The following is a 19,020-nucleotide window of genomic DNA, read 5'->3' as shown; positions in this document are numbered from 1 at the left end:
TGGTCAGTGAATTATATCTTAATAAAAATTTTAAAAACATTTTTTAAATTTTATTTTATTTTTTAACTTTACAATATTGTATTGGTTTTGCCATATATCAAAATGAATCTGCTACAGGTATACATGTGTTCCCCATCCTGAACCCTCCTCCCTTCTCCCTCCCTATACCATCCCTCTGGGTCGTCCCATGCGCACCAGCCCCAAGCATCCAGTATCGTGCTTCAAACCTGGACTGGCGATTCGTTTCATATATGATATTATACATGTTTCAATGCCATTCTCCCAAATCATCCAAAAGAGGGAGTCTTGCTGAGAACAATGATGAAAGTAAATTCAGGAATGAAATGCAAAAACCTCTGTGCTTGGAGAACAGATAAGAATACTGACAAAACTGAGTTCGGGAAACTATGTGGGGAAAAGTGTCTCATATACTGCTGCTATCAGTATGAACTGGCATATTCATTTAAGTAAACAATTTATTAATTACAAATAAATACATAAAGCACATAGCCTATGATCCAAATTTTTCATCTGTAGGAACCTAAAATCAAAGTGTGGATGGAACAGCTAGCACTCAGTAAGTGTTCTTTCTTATTATAAAGGTGATAATCATAGGGAGAGATAATATATTATGCAATGAATTCCTGCAGCCAAATTGGCTCTCACTTCTGTTTCTTTTTGTACAAAAAATAAGACAGTGTTCATACCATATATATGGTATGATCATGAAATTTCTGCTCTTTTAATCTTTGCAAGCTGCATAAAGTGGAAAGCAAAATTCTCCCCTTAAATAGAAGGTCATTTCTAGAGATACTGAGCATATATTAATGATAAAAGCAGAGATAAAGAGTCTTGTGTAGAATTCCAGCCTCCTGATAAAAGGGATACAGCAGGATGGGACTGGGGAGGAGGGCAGGGGCATAGAAAACAGAGCCTGAGTCTCAGCCAAACTCCATGAGCCTACAAAAAAAGTGCCAAGAAATATTCAGAGTGACTTATGCCTGAAGCAGTGAAAATCAGCAGTGACTATGCAGTGACTAACAAACTCAGTGACTATGGAAAAAAGTGCCTTAAAGAACCTATATCTTTTTTTTTTCCTTTAATTCTTTCTACAAATGGTAATTCCCTTTACATATGGCATTATTATTTGTAAGCACTGCACTTTGTTCATCAAATAAAGAGTTCTAGCAATGCAAAAACAGCCCCAGGAGAGGAATATCATGTCTACTTTTCCAATGCGCCATACCCAGGCCTTTCGGCCCATGAAGACATACCCCCTGCCTCAACTTACCCAAGTTCCAAGGAAAGAGAAATAGCTTCTGAAATCCAGCTCATAACCCCAAAGCTGCCAAGCGACAGCTAAACCTCCAGGATGCTCTCTGAGTTGACACTCTTCTGGAGCTGGCCCTCTGGAAGCAGTGTCCATCAGCCTTCCTGCCACTACCCCCCAGATCCCACCCTCCCTCCTACCCTTTATGGTGAGACATGGTGGGGAGACAGGGATTATGACATAAGCAAATGGCCTGGAGCTGATCTATGTAAATGCCAGCCCATGGGCTTCCTGGCAGGTACACCACCTGTGAAGGCCTCATAACAGCCAACCTCTTGCAACCTCCAAGCTGACGGGCCTCATCAGGGGGAGGAGGGACCCCCTCCACGGGAGAACTGACAGCAGGATTCTGGTAGAGGAGGCCGCAAAACGTCCAAGGAGCGGGTGGCCATCATGTAGGAGCCATGGATACCGCTATGTGTGTTTGTTCTCCATGTTGTACATGGCAGAGATGTTGTCCGCGGCTATGCTCCTGCCTGTGCTGCAAGTTCCTCTTCACCTCGGAGCGAAACTGCACCTGCTTCCCCTGCCCTTACAAAGATGAGCGCAACTGCCAGTTCTGCCACTGCACCTGCTCCGAGAACCCCAACTGCCACTGGTGCTGCTGCTCCTGGGCCAATGACCCCAACTGTAAGTGCTGCTGCACGGCCAGCAGCAACATCAAGTGCTACTACTACGAGAGCCGCTGCTGCCGCAATGCCACCATCACCTTCCGCAAGGGCCGCCTCCGGAGCATCCGCACCTCGTAAGTGCTGCACACCCGACACGGGCCACCGTGACTCCGGACACCTGGGGAGGGCCCTACCAACTGTGGGGACAGGGCAGGCCAGCCACCCCGCCCCAAGTCCACCTCCTTATCTGAAAAGGAGAGGCCAAGAACTTGCTCGGTGAAGACAATGGCAACCCACTCCAGTACTCTTGCCTGGAAAATCCCATGGACGGAGGAGCCTGGTAGGCTGCAGTCCATGGGGTCGCTAAGAGTCGGACACGACTGAGCGACTTCCCTTTCACTTTTCACTTTCATACATTGGGGATGCAAATGGCAACCCACTCCAGTGTTCTTGCCTGGAGAATCCCAGGGACGGGGGAGCCTGATGGGCTGCCGTCTATGGGGTCGCACAGAGTCGCTCACGACTGAAGCAACTTAGCAGCAGCAGCAGCAGAACTTGCTAGCAATTAACTCTAGTTACATTTTTTTGTTTTCTTTAGCTGCTCAGTCATGTCCGACTCTTTGAAACCCCATGGACTGTAGTCCCAGGCTCCTCTGTTCATGGGATTTCCCAGACAAGAATACTGGAGTGGGTTGCCATTTCTAGGGGATCTTCTCCACCTAGGGATCCAACCCATGTCTCCTGCATTGGCAGGTGTATTCTTGAACATCTAGCTACGAGGGAAGTCCTAGTTACACTTTGTCATGGTACAAATATATCACATGGTCTTTGTATGGTGACAGATGGTAGCTAGACATCGGTGGTGATCATTTGGAAATGTACAGAAATATCAAATCACTATGTTGTGTAACAGGATCTAACATAGTGTTGTGGGCCAGTTACACTTCAAAAAGAAACAAACAAAGGAAAAGAGTAGATGTGTGGTTATCAGAGGCAGAAGGTGGGGATGTGGCATTGGATGAAGGCAGTCAAAAGATACAAACTTCCAGTTATAAGATAGATAGGTACCATACGTAAAATAGATTGCCAGTGGGAGTTTGGTGTATGATGCAGGGAACCCAAAGCCAGTGTTCTGTGACAACCCGGATGGATGGGGTGGGGAGAGAAGTGGAAGGGGGGTTCAGGAGGGAGGGGACACGTCTATACCTAGGGGCTGATTCATGTTGATGTATGGCAGAGACTATCACAATACTGTAAAGTGATTATCCTAATAAAATAAAATTTTAAAAAAGATAGGTACAAGGGATATCATATACAAAAGGATAAACATAATTAATGCTTCTGTCAGTTATATACGAAAGTTGTTAGGAGAATAACTCCTCAGAGTTCTTAGCACAAGAAAAATTTTTAAATTTTTTTCCATTTCTTTAATTTTGTATCTGTCAGAGAAGACGGATGGTCACTAAATTTACTGTGATAATCACTTTCTGATGTTTGTAAATCAAATCAATATGTTCTACACCTTAAACTTATACATTGTTAAATGTCAACTACATTTAAACTAGAAGGGGAAAGAAGAGCTAAAAAATACTCCAAATAATCTGTTTTGTACTTAATGTAACAATAAAAATATATATTGAATGATGTTATTATTTTAAATGCTTTTGTTTGCATTTCAAAATGTAGCAATAAAAATTACTTCCACTTCAAAAAAGAATTTTGTAGCAATGAAGTGTAGGTGTCCCTATGCTATGCTAAGTCACTTCAGTCATGTCCGACTCTGTGCGACCCCATAGACGGCAGCCCACCAGGCTCCCCTGTCCCTGGGATTCTCCAGGCAAGAACACTGAAGTGGGCTGCCATTTCCTCCTCCAATGCATCAAAGTGAAAAGTGAAAGTGAAGTCGCTCAGTCGTGTCCGACTCTTAGCGACCCCATGGACTGCAGCGCACCAGGCTCCCCCGTCCATGGGATTTTCCAGGCAAGAGTACTGGAGCGGGGTGCCATTGCCTTCTCTGGTAGGTGTCCCTAAACAGCCACTAACCAGTACAGACCTGAGTTCCAAACCAAGCCCCACCCTGTATGAGTGCTGAGCTCTCCTGAACTCCACCTCTCTCACTTTTACAAAATAGTAATAGCTGATGCTTAGTGCAAAAACAACTTGCCAAGACCCATGTGGATGACCCCAGGTAATCCCTGCCCCATGGCTACCACACCTATGAGGAAACTTAGCATTTAAGACATTGAATGACCCAAGATCACACCACTAGTAAGATGTAGTCAGAATTTGAACCCAGAGTTTGTGTGCTTAAATTAAAATTAAATTGAAATGCTGTCTTTCAAAATGCAGAGTATGGTACCTGCAGTGATTCAGGGCGTATGAGGATTAATATCATTTTGAAATCTGTTATGTGATATAAAAATATAAATTGCTCTTCCTCTTCCTCCTCTGAACCATTCATATCTGCAACACTTCTTTGAAAAGCAATAGCTTCCACAGGCTGCTTTTGACCCTATGGCCTGAGTAAATACCCCAGATGGCCATGAACTCCTGCCAGCCTTCTCTTTGTTCCTAACCAGATGTCATAGCATTGAGAGTCTCAGTTACTCACTTAGGGCATTAACCTGCTATGACAGGCACTGAACATCCTTTTCCTGCTCTGACCACAGCAGTCTATGTCACTTTGTCTGGGGTGGCAGAGACACACTTCTTACAGGGGAAAGACCGAAACTCAGCCCTCTAGGATGACAGCATTTGGAAAAACAGAAAGATGGGAGGCAGGCTGGAAGCCTTTCAAGGCTGGAAGAACAATCCTGTGAGCAAAGGTTCAGTGAATTCAGGGAAGGATATGCTCTCTCTCACAGGTCAGCACTTAGTAGATGCTTAGTAAAGGTTACTCTCAACTCACCTCTTGTGATTTTTGCATGAATAGAGAACCCAGGGGTTATCAATGCAATTCCCAAAGGTCTAAGGAGCAGAAAGTAGCTTCCACTCCCTCTCTCCTCTCAACTGCCCCATTTTCTGCAAATCAGCAATGGAGCATCTTGGAGCCATTCCAACAAGAGGGGGATGACATTGGTCTTTTGGGGGATGCTTAGACCAGGAACTCCCAAACTTTATTTTGTATGAGAGTCACCTGGGGATCTTTACAAACTACTGATGCCTGGCCCCTACCCGCAGACATTCTGATTTCATTGCCTTGGGGTAGGACCTGGACATCAGGATTTGAAAAGCCTCCCCCACCCCCAGGTGATGCTACGGTGCAGAATGGCCTGAAGGGAACAAGAAGGAAAGCCAGGAGACTTGCAGGTGATATCATGGGAACCCAAGTACAAAAGGAACAGGCCTAAATCTGGGAGCAGGCAGTCAATGCACAGAGGAGCAGAGGCCATTATCTCAACAAGAAGACAAGGCTGCTTGGCTTGGTAACTGTTTTGGCATGGAATGATGGTCACTGACTGCCCGAGTCCAGGCCTAAGGCTTTCTGATGATGGTCAGAGATGCTACAACAAGTGTCAGGCAGCTTGTGCTGGGTACACTGAGACATATTCCTTCCATCTGGCCTCCCTCCTGATGTCTGATCCTGGCCTCCCCTGTTGTTCATCACTGCTTCCTGCTCAGCATCTTCCTCATCCCACCTCACTCTGAGCTCATTCATCCCTCCTTGCCTTACTCATCTCCTTTTTCCACTTTCATTTTCACCTCCATGCCAGCTCCCTGGGCCATTAACACCTGTCTCCTCACCGTGTTCTCGTTCCCTCTTCCCCCAACACTCTTGTCTCTCCCTCTCTCTTTCTGAATTCTCTTGCTATCTCTCTTTATATCACACCCTGATTCTCAGAGTCCCACCTTATCAAACTGGACTAGTCTATCCAGCTGCCATATGTAAAACTAGCCTGTTTTTCCTGGTGACCCCTTCAGAACCTGGGCAGGAGAAAACAGAGAGGCTGGGAAAGCAGAGAAGGAGTGAGACTGAAAACATTGAGGCTAGCAGGCTTGGATACCAGTATCCAAATCTCCAAGAGAGCTTCCCAGGTGCCCAAGTCTCCTTAGGGGCACTGTCACCAAAAGACCACTCCATTCCAGCATGTTTGGGGATCACACTTGACTGTCTGGGCTCTGAGACCTGGGTCCCTGGCTAAGGGAATGGGGAAGAAGCCAGGGGCATATAGGGACTGCAAGAAGGCAAAAGTAAAAACACACACACACACAACAGCAACACAGGCACAATGTCAAACTCAACCTCCAGACATCACTAATACAGAGGATAAGAGAAATCAGAATAGTCACAAATTAAGTATCTTATCATACTTCCATCTAACTCACTTATTTTCACAAACTGCTTCTGCCCTGATTGTAGTTTCTTAGAATATGCACTTGAATTTTACAAGTATGCACTTACTTCATCCACAGTTCTTATATGAAATCAGCCTCGGATATTAGATAAAGGTTCAACACACACACACACAATAGCAGCATATACTTCTCACAGACTTGACCATTGTTTTTCTCTGTTGTGGACATGGGCTAGCTAGGAGCAGAATAAAGTCATTACAGTGCACATTTATTGAATGCTTACTAAGTGCAGTTAAGCACTTATCATGAGACTTTAAAATCCTCATGAAGGAAGTAGTATCGTGAGCTTTGATTTATGAAGGAGGAAACTGAGGATGAGAAAGGTGATGACACATGTCAATGGCACCACTCTAAAGCAGTGCATTCCATCATGTGCGACCCTAAGGGGCTTCTACCCCCTTAAGTGGTCTGATCATTAGAACACTCAAGTTCTGGGCTTGGCTGGGAGACTGACTTCCTGGTGTCCTGGGAAGAACACTTTGCCCATCTCTGTGTTCCCTCTCACATATAACAATAATAATGATGTCAGTGCCCTCTAGGTAAAACCCACAAAGAACACACCTGTAGCTGGAGGAGACTGGATTTACTGTCCCACTGAAACAAGAGAGAGATACACCATGAGCAAATGTGAGTTGTCTCAGTAGGAAGGCATCACTAAGTTATTACAGGATTTATGCTCATGGTAGGTGAGGACACAGGGGTAAATCTCCTATTGGGTATCTTAATAAATCTTGCATAGAAGATGGAAATAACAGGGTTGAGCCTGTTATTGGTTTAAAAAAAAAAAGCAGCAGTCGCTGCTTTTAATCAGGACAGGGGATGTTTGGTGATTTTTGTGGTTTGGACGATGTTCTTGCTTCTGAGTTCAAACATGAGGAAGTGATTTGTTTCTGCTTTGCTTCACCACAGTCCCAGAATGGCCTTGTCTGCTGTGGGTGTTCTGTGATATTATCTATGACCAACAGAATTCCAATACCCAGCTGAAAGTGCCTGCCCCTCTGGGCTGTTTTTCTCTTGCTCAAAAATAACAAGCAGTTGCATATCAGGTACAGCATTCCAGGGACTGCTCAAAGGCCATCCAGGTTTTCAGTTCCATTTAAATTTTCTCAAGAAGCCCCATCAAGTGATTCTATAATGAGGAGACAGACAGACAGAGGTTAATTAACTTAAATGCGTGAGCCCAGCTAAAAGATGGTGGAGGCGGGTTTAGAACCAGGTTTGCGGACAACCCATGCTCCTCCCCATCACACTGCGCTGCGACTTAGTGATGCACCTGTTCCTTCCGAGAGGGAGAAACGGAGGCCGCCTCCTGAGTTCGCACGCTTGCTTCTCCTTGCAGCTCCAAGACGGCGCTGCGCATCGGGAGCAGCGACACGCAGCTGGAGGAGGTGAAGATGATGCCGACGGCCAACAGCAATCTGGTCAGCCACCTGTCGTGCCCCATCTGCGGCCGCCTGCGCCTGCACTCCTTCATGCTACCCTGCCACCACAGCCTGTGTGAGAAGTGCCTGCGGCGGCTGCAGAAGCATGCCGAGGTCACCGAGAACTTCTTCATCCTCATCTGCCCGGTGTGCAACCGCTCGCACTGCATGCCCTACAGCCACAAGATGCAGCTACCCGAGAACTATCTGCGCGGCCGCCTCACCAAGCGCTACATGCAGCAGCATGGCTACCTCAAGTGGCGCTTCGACCGCTCCAGCGGGCCCATTGTCTGCCAGGTCTGCCGCAGTCAGCGCATTGCCTACAAGCGTTGCCTCACCTGCCGCCTCAACCTGTGCAACGAGTGCCTCAAGACTTTCCACTCGGACGTGGCCATGCAGGACCACGTGTTCGTGGATACCAGCACGGAGGACCAGGACGAGAAGATCTGCATCCACCACCCGTCCAGCCGCATCATAGAGTACTGCCGCAACGACAACGAGCTGCTCTGCGGCTTCTGTAAGACCTCCCTCCACAACGGCCACGACACCATCAGCCTCATCGACGCCTGCTCGGAGAGGGCTGCCGCGCTCTTCAGCGCCATCGCCAAGTTCAAAGCAGGTCCTGATCCCTTTTTCTCCCTCCACTACTCCTAGTTCAGGAATTGATGGGGAAGGTGATTTGGGAGGATCTGTTTAATGGAGCCTTAGCTCCACCTGGTGGAGGGGTCCAAGCCCTGGGAGACACTGAGCCAGTCTGCAAATCAGTGGCCTGGTATTTACATCTAGCAACTACTGCCAGCCATTTAACTCCCTGTGCCTTGGTTTTCCCAGCTGGAAAATGGGGATAATAGTGTTACCCAACGCAAGTTCACGTGCCCAGCGCACAGTGAGGCCAAACAAACCAATGAAATGTTGGAGTTTGGAACAGAGAAAGGCTTATTGCAGGGCCATGCAAGGAAACAGGTGGCTCCTGCCCCACCCAACTCCCGAATTCTCCAAAGGGTTTCAGCAAAGTACTTTTCTAAAGGCAGAGTAAGGGAGGGGCAAGGCTGAGTGCTGCAAACTTCTTGGTGTCTATATTCTTTATTCTTGCAACTGTCCACCTAGATCAGGTCACCATGTTCTTGCAAACCTGCAACAAAACAAATGTTATTCTCTGTTCTGCGACTTTTAATCTCTATATGAATGGACTCTTGAAGAGCCCAGTCTTGAGAATAGGCTATCATGTATATTTCAGGCTACAGGCAATATTCTTTTACAAAATGTGCAGAGTCAGCAGGACTAAGCACAGGTTAACAAAACACAAAACGAAAGGAACAGATTAAAACATTAATGGAAAGGTTAAAACGAAAGGAACAGATCTAATATGGAGTCAGATTTGTTCTTCCCTGTTGCAATAGTAATAACTCCTTGTGAGGATTAAATAAATTACTCTATCTTAAACATGTAAAATCAGATCCCACACATAGTAAATGCATAAAGATTCTATCATCTTGGTTATAATTTTCATGACCTTGGGCCTCATATTGCTCTTTGGAGAATGAAGGAGCTTGATCCTGTAGTATTCTGAAGTTCTGTGAGCCTGTCTAAGATATTTTGTCCTTAAGGATGGATTTCTTGCAGTATTTTCCCAATTTTAAGGGGGAAAGAATTAAGTGATATTGAGAGTTACCTCTATTTTCAATTTCCCCAAAAGCTGCAAGCAGTAAAGTAAATGAACTGGTAACAAATACCCAGAGATAGCCAATAATGTTCTAGTCCACAGCTTGCTACTCCTCTGCATACCTGCTCGTGGTATATGTAACTACTACATATACCATAGTTGTAGTTTCTGTAAGGGAAACTGACTCAAGTTCTCATGATGGAACCTGGTACAATGATATTTTACAGATATCAGCAAAGAGCCCAATAATTTCTGTGTGTATATCCACCAGGGTAGATAAGAGGATCTCATTGACACTTTCAGGCCCTTTTTTTTTTAATATAAATTTATTATTTTAATTGGAGGCTGCTGCTAAGTTGCTCCAGTCATGTCCGACTCTGCGCAACCCCATAAACAGAAGCCCACCAGGCTCCGCCATCCCTGGGATTCTCCAGGCAAGAAACACTGGAGTGGGTTGCCATTTCCTTCTCCGATGCGTGAAAGTGAAGTCGCTCAGTCGTGTCCAACTCTTAGTGACCCCATGGACTGCAGCCTACCAGGCTCCTCCATCCATGGATTTTCCAGGCAAGAGTACTGGAGTGGGGTGCCATTGCCTTCTCCGAATTGGAGGCTAATTACTTACAATATTGTATTGGTTTTGCCATACATCAACATGAATCCACCACGGGTGTACACGTGTTCCCCATCCTGAACACCCCTCCCACCTCCCTCCCCATACCATCCATCCCTCTGGGTCATCCCAGTGCACCAGCCCCAAGCATCCTGTATCCTGCATCGAACCTGGACTGGCAATTCGTTCCATATATGATATTATACATGTTTCAATGCCATTCTCCCAAATCATCCCACCTTCTCCCTCTCCCACAGAGTCCAAAAGACTGTTCCATACATCTGTGTCTCTTTTGCTGTCTTGCATACAGGGTTATCATTACCATCTTTCTAAATTCTATACATATGTGTTAGTATACTGTATTCGTGTTTTTCTTTCTGGCTTACTTCATTCTGTATAATAGGCTCCAGTTTCATCCACCTCATTAGAACTGATTCAAATGTATTCTTTTTAATGGCTGAGTAAAACTCCATTGTGTATATGTACCACAGCTTTCTTATCCACTCATCTGCTGATGGACATCTAGGTTGCTTCCATATCCTGGCTATTATAAACAGTGCTGCAACGAACATTGGGGTACATGTGTCTCTTTCAATCTGGTGTCCTCAATGTGTATGCCCAGTAGTGGGATTGCTGGGTCATAAGGCAGTTCTGTTTCCAGTTTTTTAAGGAATCTCCACACTGTTCTCCATAATGGCTATACTAGTTTGCATTCCCACCAACAGTGTAAGAGGGTTCCCTTTTCTCCACACCCTCTCCAGCATTTATTGCTTTTAGACTTTTGGATCGCACCCATTCTGACTGGTGTGAAATGGTACCTCATTGTGGTTTGATTTGCATTTCTCTGATAATGAGTGATGTTGAGCATCTTTTCATGTGTTTGTTATCCATCTGTATGTCTTCTTTGGAGAAATGTCTGTTTAGTTTTTTGGCCCATTTTTTGATTGGGTCGTTTATTTTTCTGGAACTGAGCTGCAGGAGTTGCTTGTATATTTTTGAGATTAGTTGTTTGTCAGTTGCTTCATTTGCTATTATTTTCTCCCATTCTGAAGGCTGTCTTTTCACCTTGCTTATAGTTTCCTTTGTTGTGCAGAAGCTTTTAATTTTACTTAGGTCCCATTTGCTTATTTTCGCTTTTATTTCCAATATTCTGGGAGGTGGGTCATAGAGGATCCTGCTGTGGTTTATGTCAGAGGATGTTTTGCCTATGTTCTCCTCTAGGAGTTTAATAGTTTCTGGTCTTACATTTAGATATTTAATCCATTTGAGTTTATTTTTGTGTATAGTGTTAGAAAGTGTTCTAGTTTCATTCTTTTACAAGTGGTTGACCAGTTTTCCCAGCACCACTTGTTAAAGAGATTGTCTTTTCTTCATTGTATATTCTTGCCTCTTTTGTCAAAGATAAGGTGTCCATAGGTGTGTGGATTTATCTCTGGGCTTTCTATTTTGTTCCATTGATCTATATTTCTGTCTTTGTGCCAGTACCATACTGTCTTGATGACTGTGGCTTTGTAGTAGAGCCTGAAGTCAGGCAGGTTGCTTCCTCCAGTTTCATTCTTCTTTCTCAAGATAGCTTTGGCTATTTGAGGTTTTTCATATCTCCATACAAATTGTGATATTATTTGTTCTAGCTCTGTGAAAGTTACCATTGGTAGCTTGATAGGGATTGCATTGAATCTATAGATTGCTTTGGGTAGTATACTCATTTTCACTATATTGATTCTTCTGATCCATGAACATGGTATATTTCTCCATCTGTTAGTGTCCTCTTTGATTTCTTTCACCAGTGTTTTATAGTTTTCTATATATAGGTCTTTAGTTTCTTTAGGTAGATATATTCCTAAGAATTTTATTCTTTTCTTTGCAATGGTGAATGGAATTGTTTCGTTAATTTCTCTTTCTGTTTTCTCATTATTAGTGTTTAGGAATGCAAGGGATTTCTGTGTGTTGATTTTATATCCTACAATTTTACTATATTCATTGATTAGCTCTAGTAATTTTCTGGTGGAGTCTTTAGGGTTTTCTATGTAGAGGATCATGTCATCTGCAAACAGTGGGAATTTTACTTCTTCTTTTCCAATTTGGATTCCTTTTATTTCTTTTCTGTTCTCATTGCTGTGGCTAAAACTTCCAAAACTATGTTGAATAGTAGTGCTGAAAGTGGGCACCCTTGGCTTGTTCCTGACTTTAGGGGAAATGCTTTCAGTTTTTCAACATTGAGGATAATGTTTGCTGTGGGTTTGTCATATATAGCTTTCATTATGTTGAGTTATGTTCCTTCTATTCCTGCTTTCTGGAGAGTTTATCATAAATGGATGCTGAATTTTGTCAAAGGCTTTCACTGCATCTATTGAGATGATCATATGGCTTTTATTTTTCAATTTGCTAATGTGGTGTATTACATTGATTGATTTGTGGATATTGAAGAATCCTTGCATCCCTGGGATAAAGCCCACTTGGTAATGGTGTATGATCTTTTTCATGTGTTGTTGGATTCTGATTGCTAGAATTTTGTTAAGGATTTTTGCATCCATGTTGATCAGTGATATTGGCCTGTAGTTTTCTTTTTTTGTGGCATCTTTGTCAGGTTTTGGTATTAGGGTGATGGTGGCCTCATAGAATGAATTTGGAAGTTTACCTTCCTCTGCAATTTTCTGGAAGAGTTTGAGTAGGATAGGTGTTAGCTCTTCTCTAAATTTTTGGTAGAATTCAGCTGTGAAGCTGTCTGGACCTGGGCTTTTGTTTGCTGGAAGATTTCTGATTACAGTTTCAATTTCAATGCTTGTGATGGGTCTGTTAAGATTTTCTATTTCTTTTTTAGGCCCTTTTATCAGTGGGAATAGCTTCTTTGAACAGAGGCCTACTTTACCCAAGCCTTTCAGAAGAATTATCTAATCTTTTCAATAATCTTATAATACAGGCATTAAAATTCCCTCCATGGATAAGACAACTGGTGACCTAGTATCTCTGAGTCCAAAATTGTGTTAATTCCACAGCACCCATTTGACAACCTACTATGCTAAACAGTGGCCAGAATCTAAAGACAGAGAGACTGAAAAACAACAGCAACCACCGCCACCACCTGCGGCCTGTTCCTCTAAGTGGTGGCCTAGAGTCAAGTGACCAGGATGCCCCAGATCAGCCTAGCTCCTCCCTTGTCAGATATTTCAGTGTCCATAGAAGCATGTCTGAACAGATGACAAGGGGGCAGCTTTCCCCTGAACTGCACAGAAAGGTTCCATTGGACAGAGAGGTGGGTCACAGACAGACCTTGTTAATTATGCCTCTCAGGACCTCTCACCATCTTATTTCAGGAACACCTTGATTTCTCAATTGCTCCATGCCTAGAAACATGGTTTGTCAATGGACATTTATTAAGTTTGGGAACAGCACCAGGGAAGCCCTTATAGTTAAAAAAAAAATCCTACAGGAGCCATGTTGCCAGGCCAGTGGAAGCCCCATTTGTTCCTACAGGGGTTTTTTAAGGTGGGACCCATGGCCTAAGCTTGACTGGATTCTCCAGAGCCTTGGTTTAGGGAAGGGGATGCTGCATGTTACCTGCTATGGGCCTCATGCAATCATAGAAAGCCTGGGTCTTTAACAAAGTCATGCTGGGATCATTTTCTCAAAGTCCAGGACACCTGAAAAACAAGACCATGAAGGGACATTGCTACAAATTCCAATGAGCCCAGCCACTGGGAAAGGGCCACCTTTGTGGCATATCCATTCAGACATAGAGGGAAAATTGAGCCTGTCCATTCTTGTTAAAAAAAAAGTTTTTTTAAACCAAGGCTCAAACTTGTTCTTAAGGACTCAATTCATTTTCCAGGAGGTGCTGTAAATTTAAATTTACACATAATTTAAAATCAGGTGATCTGAGAATACACTTTGAGAAGCTCTGGGCTCTGAAGAGAAGGTTCAGTTTGGGTTGATGCTGTGCTGTGTCCAGCTGCTCACTTGGACCAGTGGGAAGCTTTACTAACATCTGATATATGTATCCTGTCCCCATAGAGGTATAGGCTAAACAATGAGGATTTTTCAAAACTCCCATGTAATTCTAATGTGACAGCAGTGTTGAGAACCACTGGCTTAAAGGGAGCTCAGAAGTTTAGTGCCTTGCTGCTCAAAGTGTGGTCCAAGTCCAGCAGCATGGGAATCCCTTGCGATCCTATTAGAAATGCAGAGCCTCAGGTCCCACCCCATCAGAATCTGCATTTTTAATAAGACCCCCTGAAGGTTCCCTGGATTAGATTCTAAATCTAGCTGCAGACAGTCTCACCTGGATTCCTAAGCCTCTGCTCAGCCTGATTCACTGAGCAGGTAAAGTTAAGAGATTTCTTTCTTTTTCTTTAAGTTTCCCAGATGATTCTGGTGCTCACAGAGGGCTGAGAAGGGCAACTGGGGCAATTAGAAACATAAGGCTCTGGAGTTAGGCAAATAGAATTAGGGACAGGCCCTGGTTTCTATTTGCCGTGTGACACTGGATAGTCATTTAACCTCTCTGAGCCTTAGTGGCCTCTATAAATGGAAATAATGTCTTCTTCATAGGAAGTTATATGCAATGTATAATAATATATGGATATGATTCAAGGTGTGATACATGATAATGTATGGCTTGGATCTATAATAAATGTTTAATAAATAGTAGTTAATTTTAAATTGGAGAAGGCAATGGCACCCCACTCCAGTACTCTTGCCTGGAAAACCCATGGACAGAGGAGCCTGGTAGGCTGCAGTCCATGGGGTCGCTAGGAGTCGGACACAACTGAACGACTTCACTTTCAATTTTCTCTTTCATGCATTGGAGAAGGAAATGGCAACCCACTCCAGTATTCTTGCCTGGAGAATCCCAGGGACGGCGGAACCTGGTGGGCTGCCATCTATGGGGTTGCGCAGAGTCGGACATGACTGGAGCGACTTAGCAGCAGCAGCAGTTAATTTTAAATACAGTTCCTGAAAGAGACCTTGCTCTGAATTTGTTCTAAGAAGAACTCTTGCAAAACCGCATTTGGTGAGGGGGTGGGGGGGGCGGGTAGTGCTTCTGGTCTCTCCTCTCTTTTCTCCTCTCCTGATAAACCCCCCTTCCCCCTCATCAAGACATTTTTATCTTGTATCTCTGGACTCTGCTCTACAGATACCTAACTAATCCCTAATAAAGCGAGGAATTTCCTATTCAAATATCTTTAACAGTGAGTAACTGCTGAAGAGTCAAAGGAATCAGTGCATCATTAAGTGGAATTTCTGGGGCCCTAAGTCACAAGCAGGGCTTGCACGTGGGGAGGGCAGGGAGCATTTCTCAGCACCACTGCAATCACATCCTGATAGTCCCCTGTTCAGCCCCCATCTGTATTGCCTCTCCATCCACCCTTCTGGGCCAGTGTGAGGAAGGAGGTAGGCAGAGGAAATGAGGGCTTCAGAAAGTAGACCAGAAAGCAGCACTGCTGACAGTCACCCTGAAGATGTGAGAAAACACAACAGAATGGCTTACACTCAACAAAAACCTTTCCAGCACCTCTACATATCCTAGTCATGGTGGGAACCAAGACAGTTGTCGTCCTGTTCTCACAGTCTGCCAGAACCCTAGGGTTTAATGCACATCATTGTCACAAAGGCCACCACCCACAGAGATCCAACTTACTGTGGATCCAGGACCATGTTACCAACCAAGATTTGGTCACCCCCATGGCTGAGTAAAATCTGGAAAGGATTATAGCCCATCAATTCACTGCAGAGCCAGCCTTTCCTGGAGAGGACCTTACCTCTAGAATAGGCCACAGAAGGTTGACCTGTATTCAAATTGCTGTCTAACGCCTAAAACCCTGTAAAGCCAATGAAGTTGCCATTTCACAGACAGAGGTGGGCCACATGCTCACCCTGCCCTGGCATCCTCCACACTGCAGTACATTGGGTTTGTGCATTCCTGGAGCATCAGTGGCCTCTCATAGTCATATCTGTATCCCTAGAACTTAGAAAAGTATATGATGTGGAATAGGTGTCCCATAAATGGTTGTTGAATGGTTGAGTGGACTTAAAATCCAAATGCTATCTCAAGGCTGTGGGATGAACTTGGTTTTCCTTGACTTGTAACAGCAGACCCTTTCTGGAAAGGAAGTGGGAGGTGGGGTAGGCAAGACAGGGAGTCCAGCTGAACCCAAGAGAATCCAAGCCCCCAGCAGAGGAAACGGACATGTCAAAGTGAAGCCACGGTGAAGGGGAACTTTGCTAATTTGCCACTATTGTCTAGGGCTGGGTTTTGGTGAATGAGACAAAGAAATATTTAGAAGTAGTCATCAGAAATTTTTTTTTCTTCTCCGACCCCTGCAAAAGCTTAGGCTTTCACATAGGGAAAATCCATCACTTTGTGACATCACCTCTTCTCAAGTTCAACTTGCTAACAGGTAAAGTTGAGTGAAAACTAATATCAAGGGTGGCCTTGAACTTCCACCTTTAGACCCAAGGCTGTAAGAATTATTAGATAGAAGCATGCCAGGGAAGGCTGGCTGTCATACCCAAGGGAAATATTAGACAAAGAGGAAGAGAAGGATGTGTGGAGAGGGGCCAGAGTCACTTTATAAACCTATACTAGTATCTTTCAGCCCAGCAACAAGTAGTTTTCCTCCCTTTCCACCCACTTCTTTGGAGCCCAAGTTAGTATGTTCCAGTTTGCCACTGGCTTTGATATCTGGGGAACTGAAAAATTTAACTGAAGTAACTAACTTGATTGTTTTGCAGTCCGCTATGAAATTGATAATGACCTCATGGAATTCAATATTTTAAAAAACAGCTTTAAAGCTGACAAGGAGGTAAAGCGAAAAGAGATCAGAAATGGATTTCTCAAGCTGCGCAGTATTCTCCAGGAGAAAGAGAAAACCATCATGGAGCAGATAGAGAATATGGAGGTGTCCAGGCAGAAGGAAATTGAAAAGTATGTGTACGTCACTACCATGAAGGTGAACGAAATGGATGGTCTGATTGCTTACTCCAAGGAGGCGCTGAAGGAGACAGGCCAAGTGGCATTCCTGCAGTCAGCCAAGATCCTGGTGGACCAGATCGAGGATGGCATCCAGAGCACTTACAGGCCCGACCCACAGCTCCGGCTACACTCCTTGAACTGCATGCCCTTGGACTTCGCTGAGCTCTCCAGTGCCATTCACGAGCTCTTCCCCACAGGACCCAAGAAGGTGTGTTCCTCTGGGGACTCCCTGCCATCCCCCTATCCCTTGCAGTCAGAAATGATGATTGCCAGGAAGGTCACTTTCAGCACCCACAGCTTCAACAACCAGCAGATATACCAGCGAAGCTCCTCCTTATTGTCCTTCAATGCCCCTGCCTGTGAGAAGACCAAGATAGGTCTGGAAGCCTATGGGCGAGCCCAGTCAGCTGCACCTGCCAAGCCCACAGATGGCCTCTATACCTACTGGAGCGCAGGGGTAGAAAACCAGCCTGTGCAGAATAGCAATAGCTTCCATAACTGGTACTCATTCAACGATAGCTCTGTGCAGACTCCAGGCCCAATTATTATCTACCAGACTCTGGTGTATCCAAGAGCTGCCAAGGTAAGAAAGGCTCTGGGCCCTGTAGGAAAGATGGGAGGGTGTGAGCTATGGCATGGAGGTGGGTAGTCAGGAAAGTTTGCACTTAGTTCATTGACCACTCGGATCTGGTCACTCAGATCTGTTCCTCTGGACTCTGTGTGGTCAGCCCATTCAAAAGGGATAAGTTCCTGAAATCTTAAGAGCCCAAGATTGGCTTAAACCAAACAATATATTTAACTCATAGCCAGAAATGCATCTGAAAGCCCCAATTCCACTTCAAAGGCAGCTTCTCTATTGAAAGAGACTTCAGTTTGGGAACCAAAGTAATTTGAAGAGACTACCTGAAGAGGGTAATATTTCCCAAAGGAAAGCCTGTAACAGTAGAAAGAGAACAGAAATTGGAATTAGAAAAGCAGGCTCCATGATCTATCAGCTGTGATTCCTCTAAATTGCTACTTTTTCTAAAGAGAATATCTAGACTCTTCATGATTTGGAGAGATTAGAAGGATAATCCCCAATGAAATTCCAGTGTTTATCCCCTGAGATTCAGCTTTTAGTGAGGGAAGGTATGTATCTCTCACAGACCTCTACAATTGCCATCACTCAGCGTCAAGGGATGTGACTCTTCCTTGACCTTCTTGGCCTAACATGAACAAATAGCCCATCTCTTAACATTCCTTTCAAATCTAGCGGATTGAATCTAAATTGAATAGTTTATATCATGTTCTATTAGCATCCGGGGAGGAAAAAAATATATTCTATGAGAGCATATCTTGCCTCCTCTTGGGGCCACTAGAGGGACAATTCCCAAGCCAACCCATGGCCTGCTCCCATGTAGCAGAATCCACCTTCTGTCCTCATGATCTGAGAGCACTCACAAAGACACTTAACGTCCTTGAAGCCTAAACTAGTGGTTCTCAAACATTAACATGCGCCTGGGAATCTTGTTAAATGCAGAGTCTGCTTCAGTGGGTCTCAGTGGGGCCTGAGATTCTGCACTTCTAACAGATTTCCAGATGTTGGCATTACTGCCAATTACCAGACCACACTTCAGTATCAAAGGATCTGCTGCTGCTGCTAAGTCACTTCAGTCATGTCCGACTCTGTGCAACCCCATAGACAGCAGCCCACCAGGCTCCCCCATCCCTGGGATTCTCCAGGCAAGAACACTGGAGTGGGTTGCCATTTCCTTCTCCAATGCATGAAAGTGAAAAGTGAAAGTGAAGTCGCTCAGTCGTGTCCGACTCTTAGCGACCCCATGGACTGCAGCCCACCAGGCTCCTCCATCCATGGGATTTTCCAGGCAAGAGTACTGGAGTGGGGTGCCATTGCCTTGTCCGATCAAAGGATCTAGAAACAAGAAAATTAAAGGGAGACACTGACCAAGCCTTACTTTTTTATTCTTCTGAAACATCATAATCTATGTTTTGGCATTTATAATTGACTCCAAGAATGACCTTATGTTGCAAGGTAGAACATACAGAACATATCTTC

General features: G+C 44.5%; 1 protein-coding gene across 1 annotated transcript in view; it reads left to right on the top strand.

Moving 5' to 3' along the window:
• Positions 1-1,734: 1,734 nt before the first annotated feature.
• TRIM42 (tripartite motif containing 42) overlaps positions 1,735-19,020 on the top strand; it is a 30,135-nt gene continuing 12,849 nt past the window's right edge. Inside the window, exons 1-3 of the mRNA XM_055570364.1 lie at positions 1,735-2,075; positions 7,637-8,337; positions 16,724-17,547. Of these exons, the coding sequence (XP_055426339.1) occupies positions 1,735-2,075; positions 7,637-8,337; positions 16,724-17,547 (1,866 nt within the window). The remainder of the gene's footprint in view (positions 2,076-7,636; positions 8,338-16,723; positions 17,548-19,020) is intronic.

The sequence above is a fragment of the Bubalus kerabau genome, chromosome 2 (assembly GCF_029407905.1).
Source record: "Bubalus kerabau isolate K-KA32 ecotype Philippines breed swamp buffalo chromosome 2, PCC_UOA_SB_1v2, whole genome shotgun sequence".
NCBI lineage: Eukaryota > Metazoa > Chordata > Mammalia > Artiodactyla > Bovidae > Bubalus > Bubalus kerabau.
Note: the sequence above shows the minus strand (reverse complement) of the source record. Positions and strands in the feature narration are given on the sequence as shown.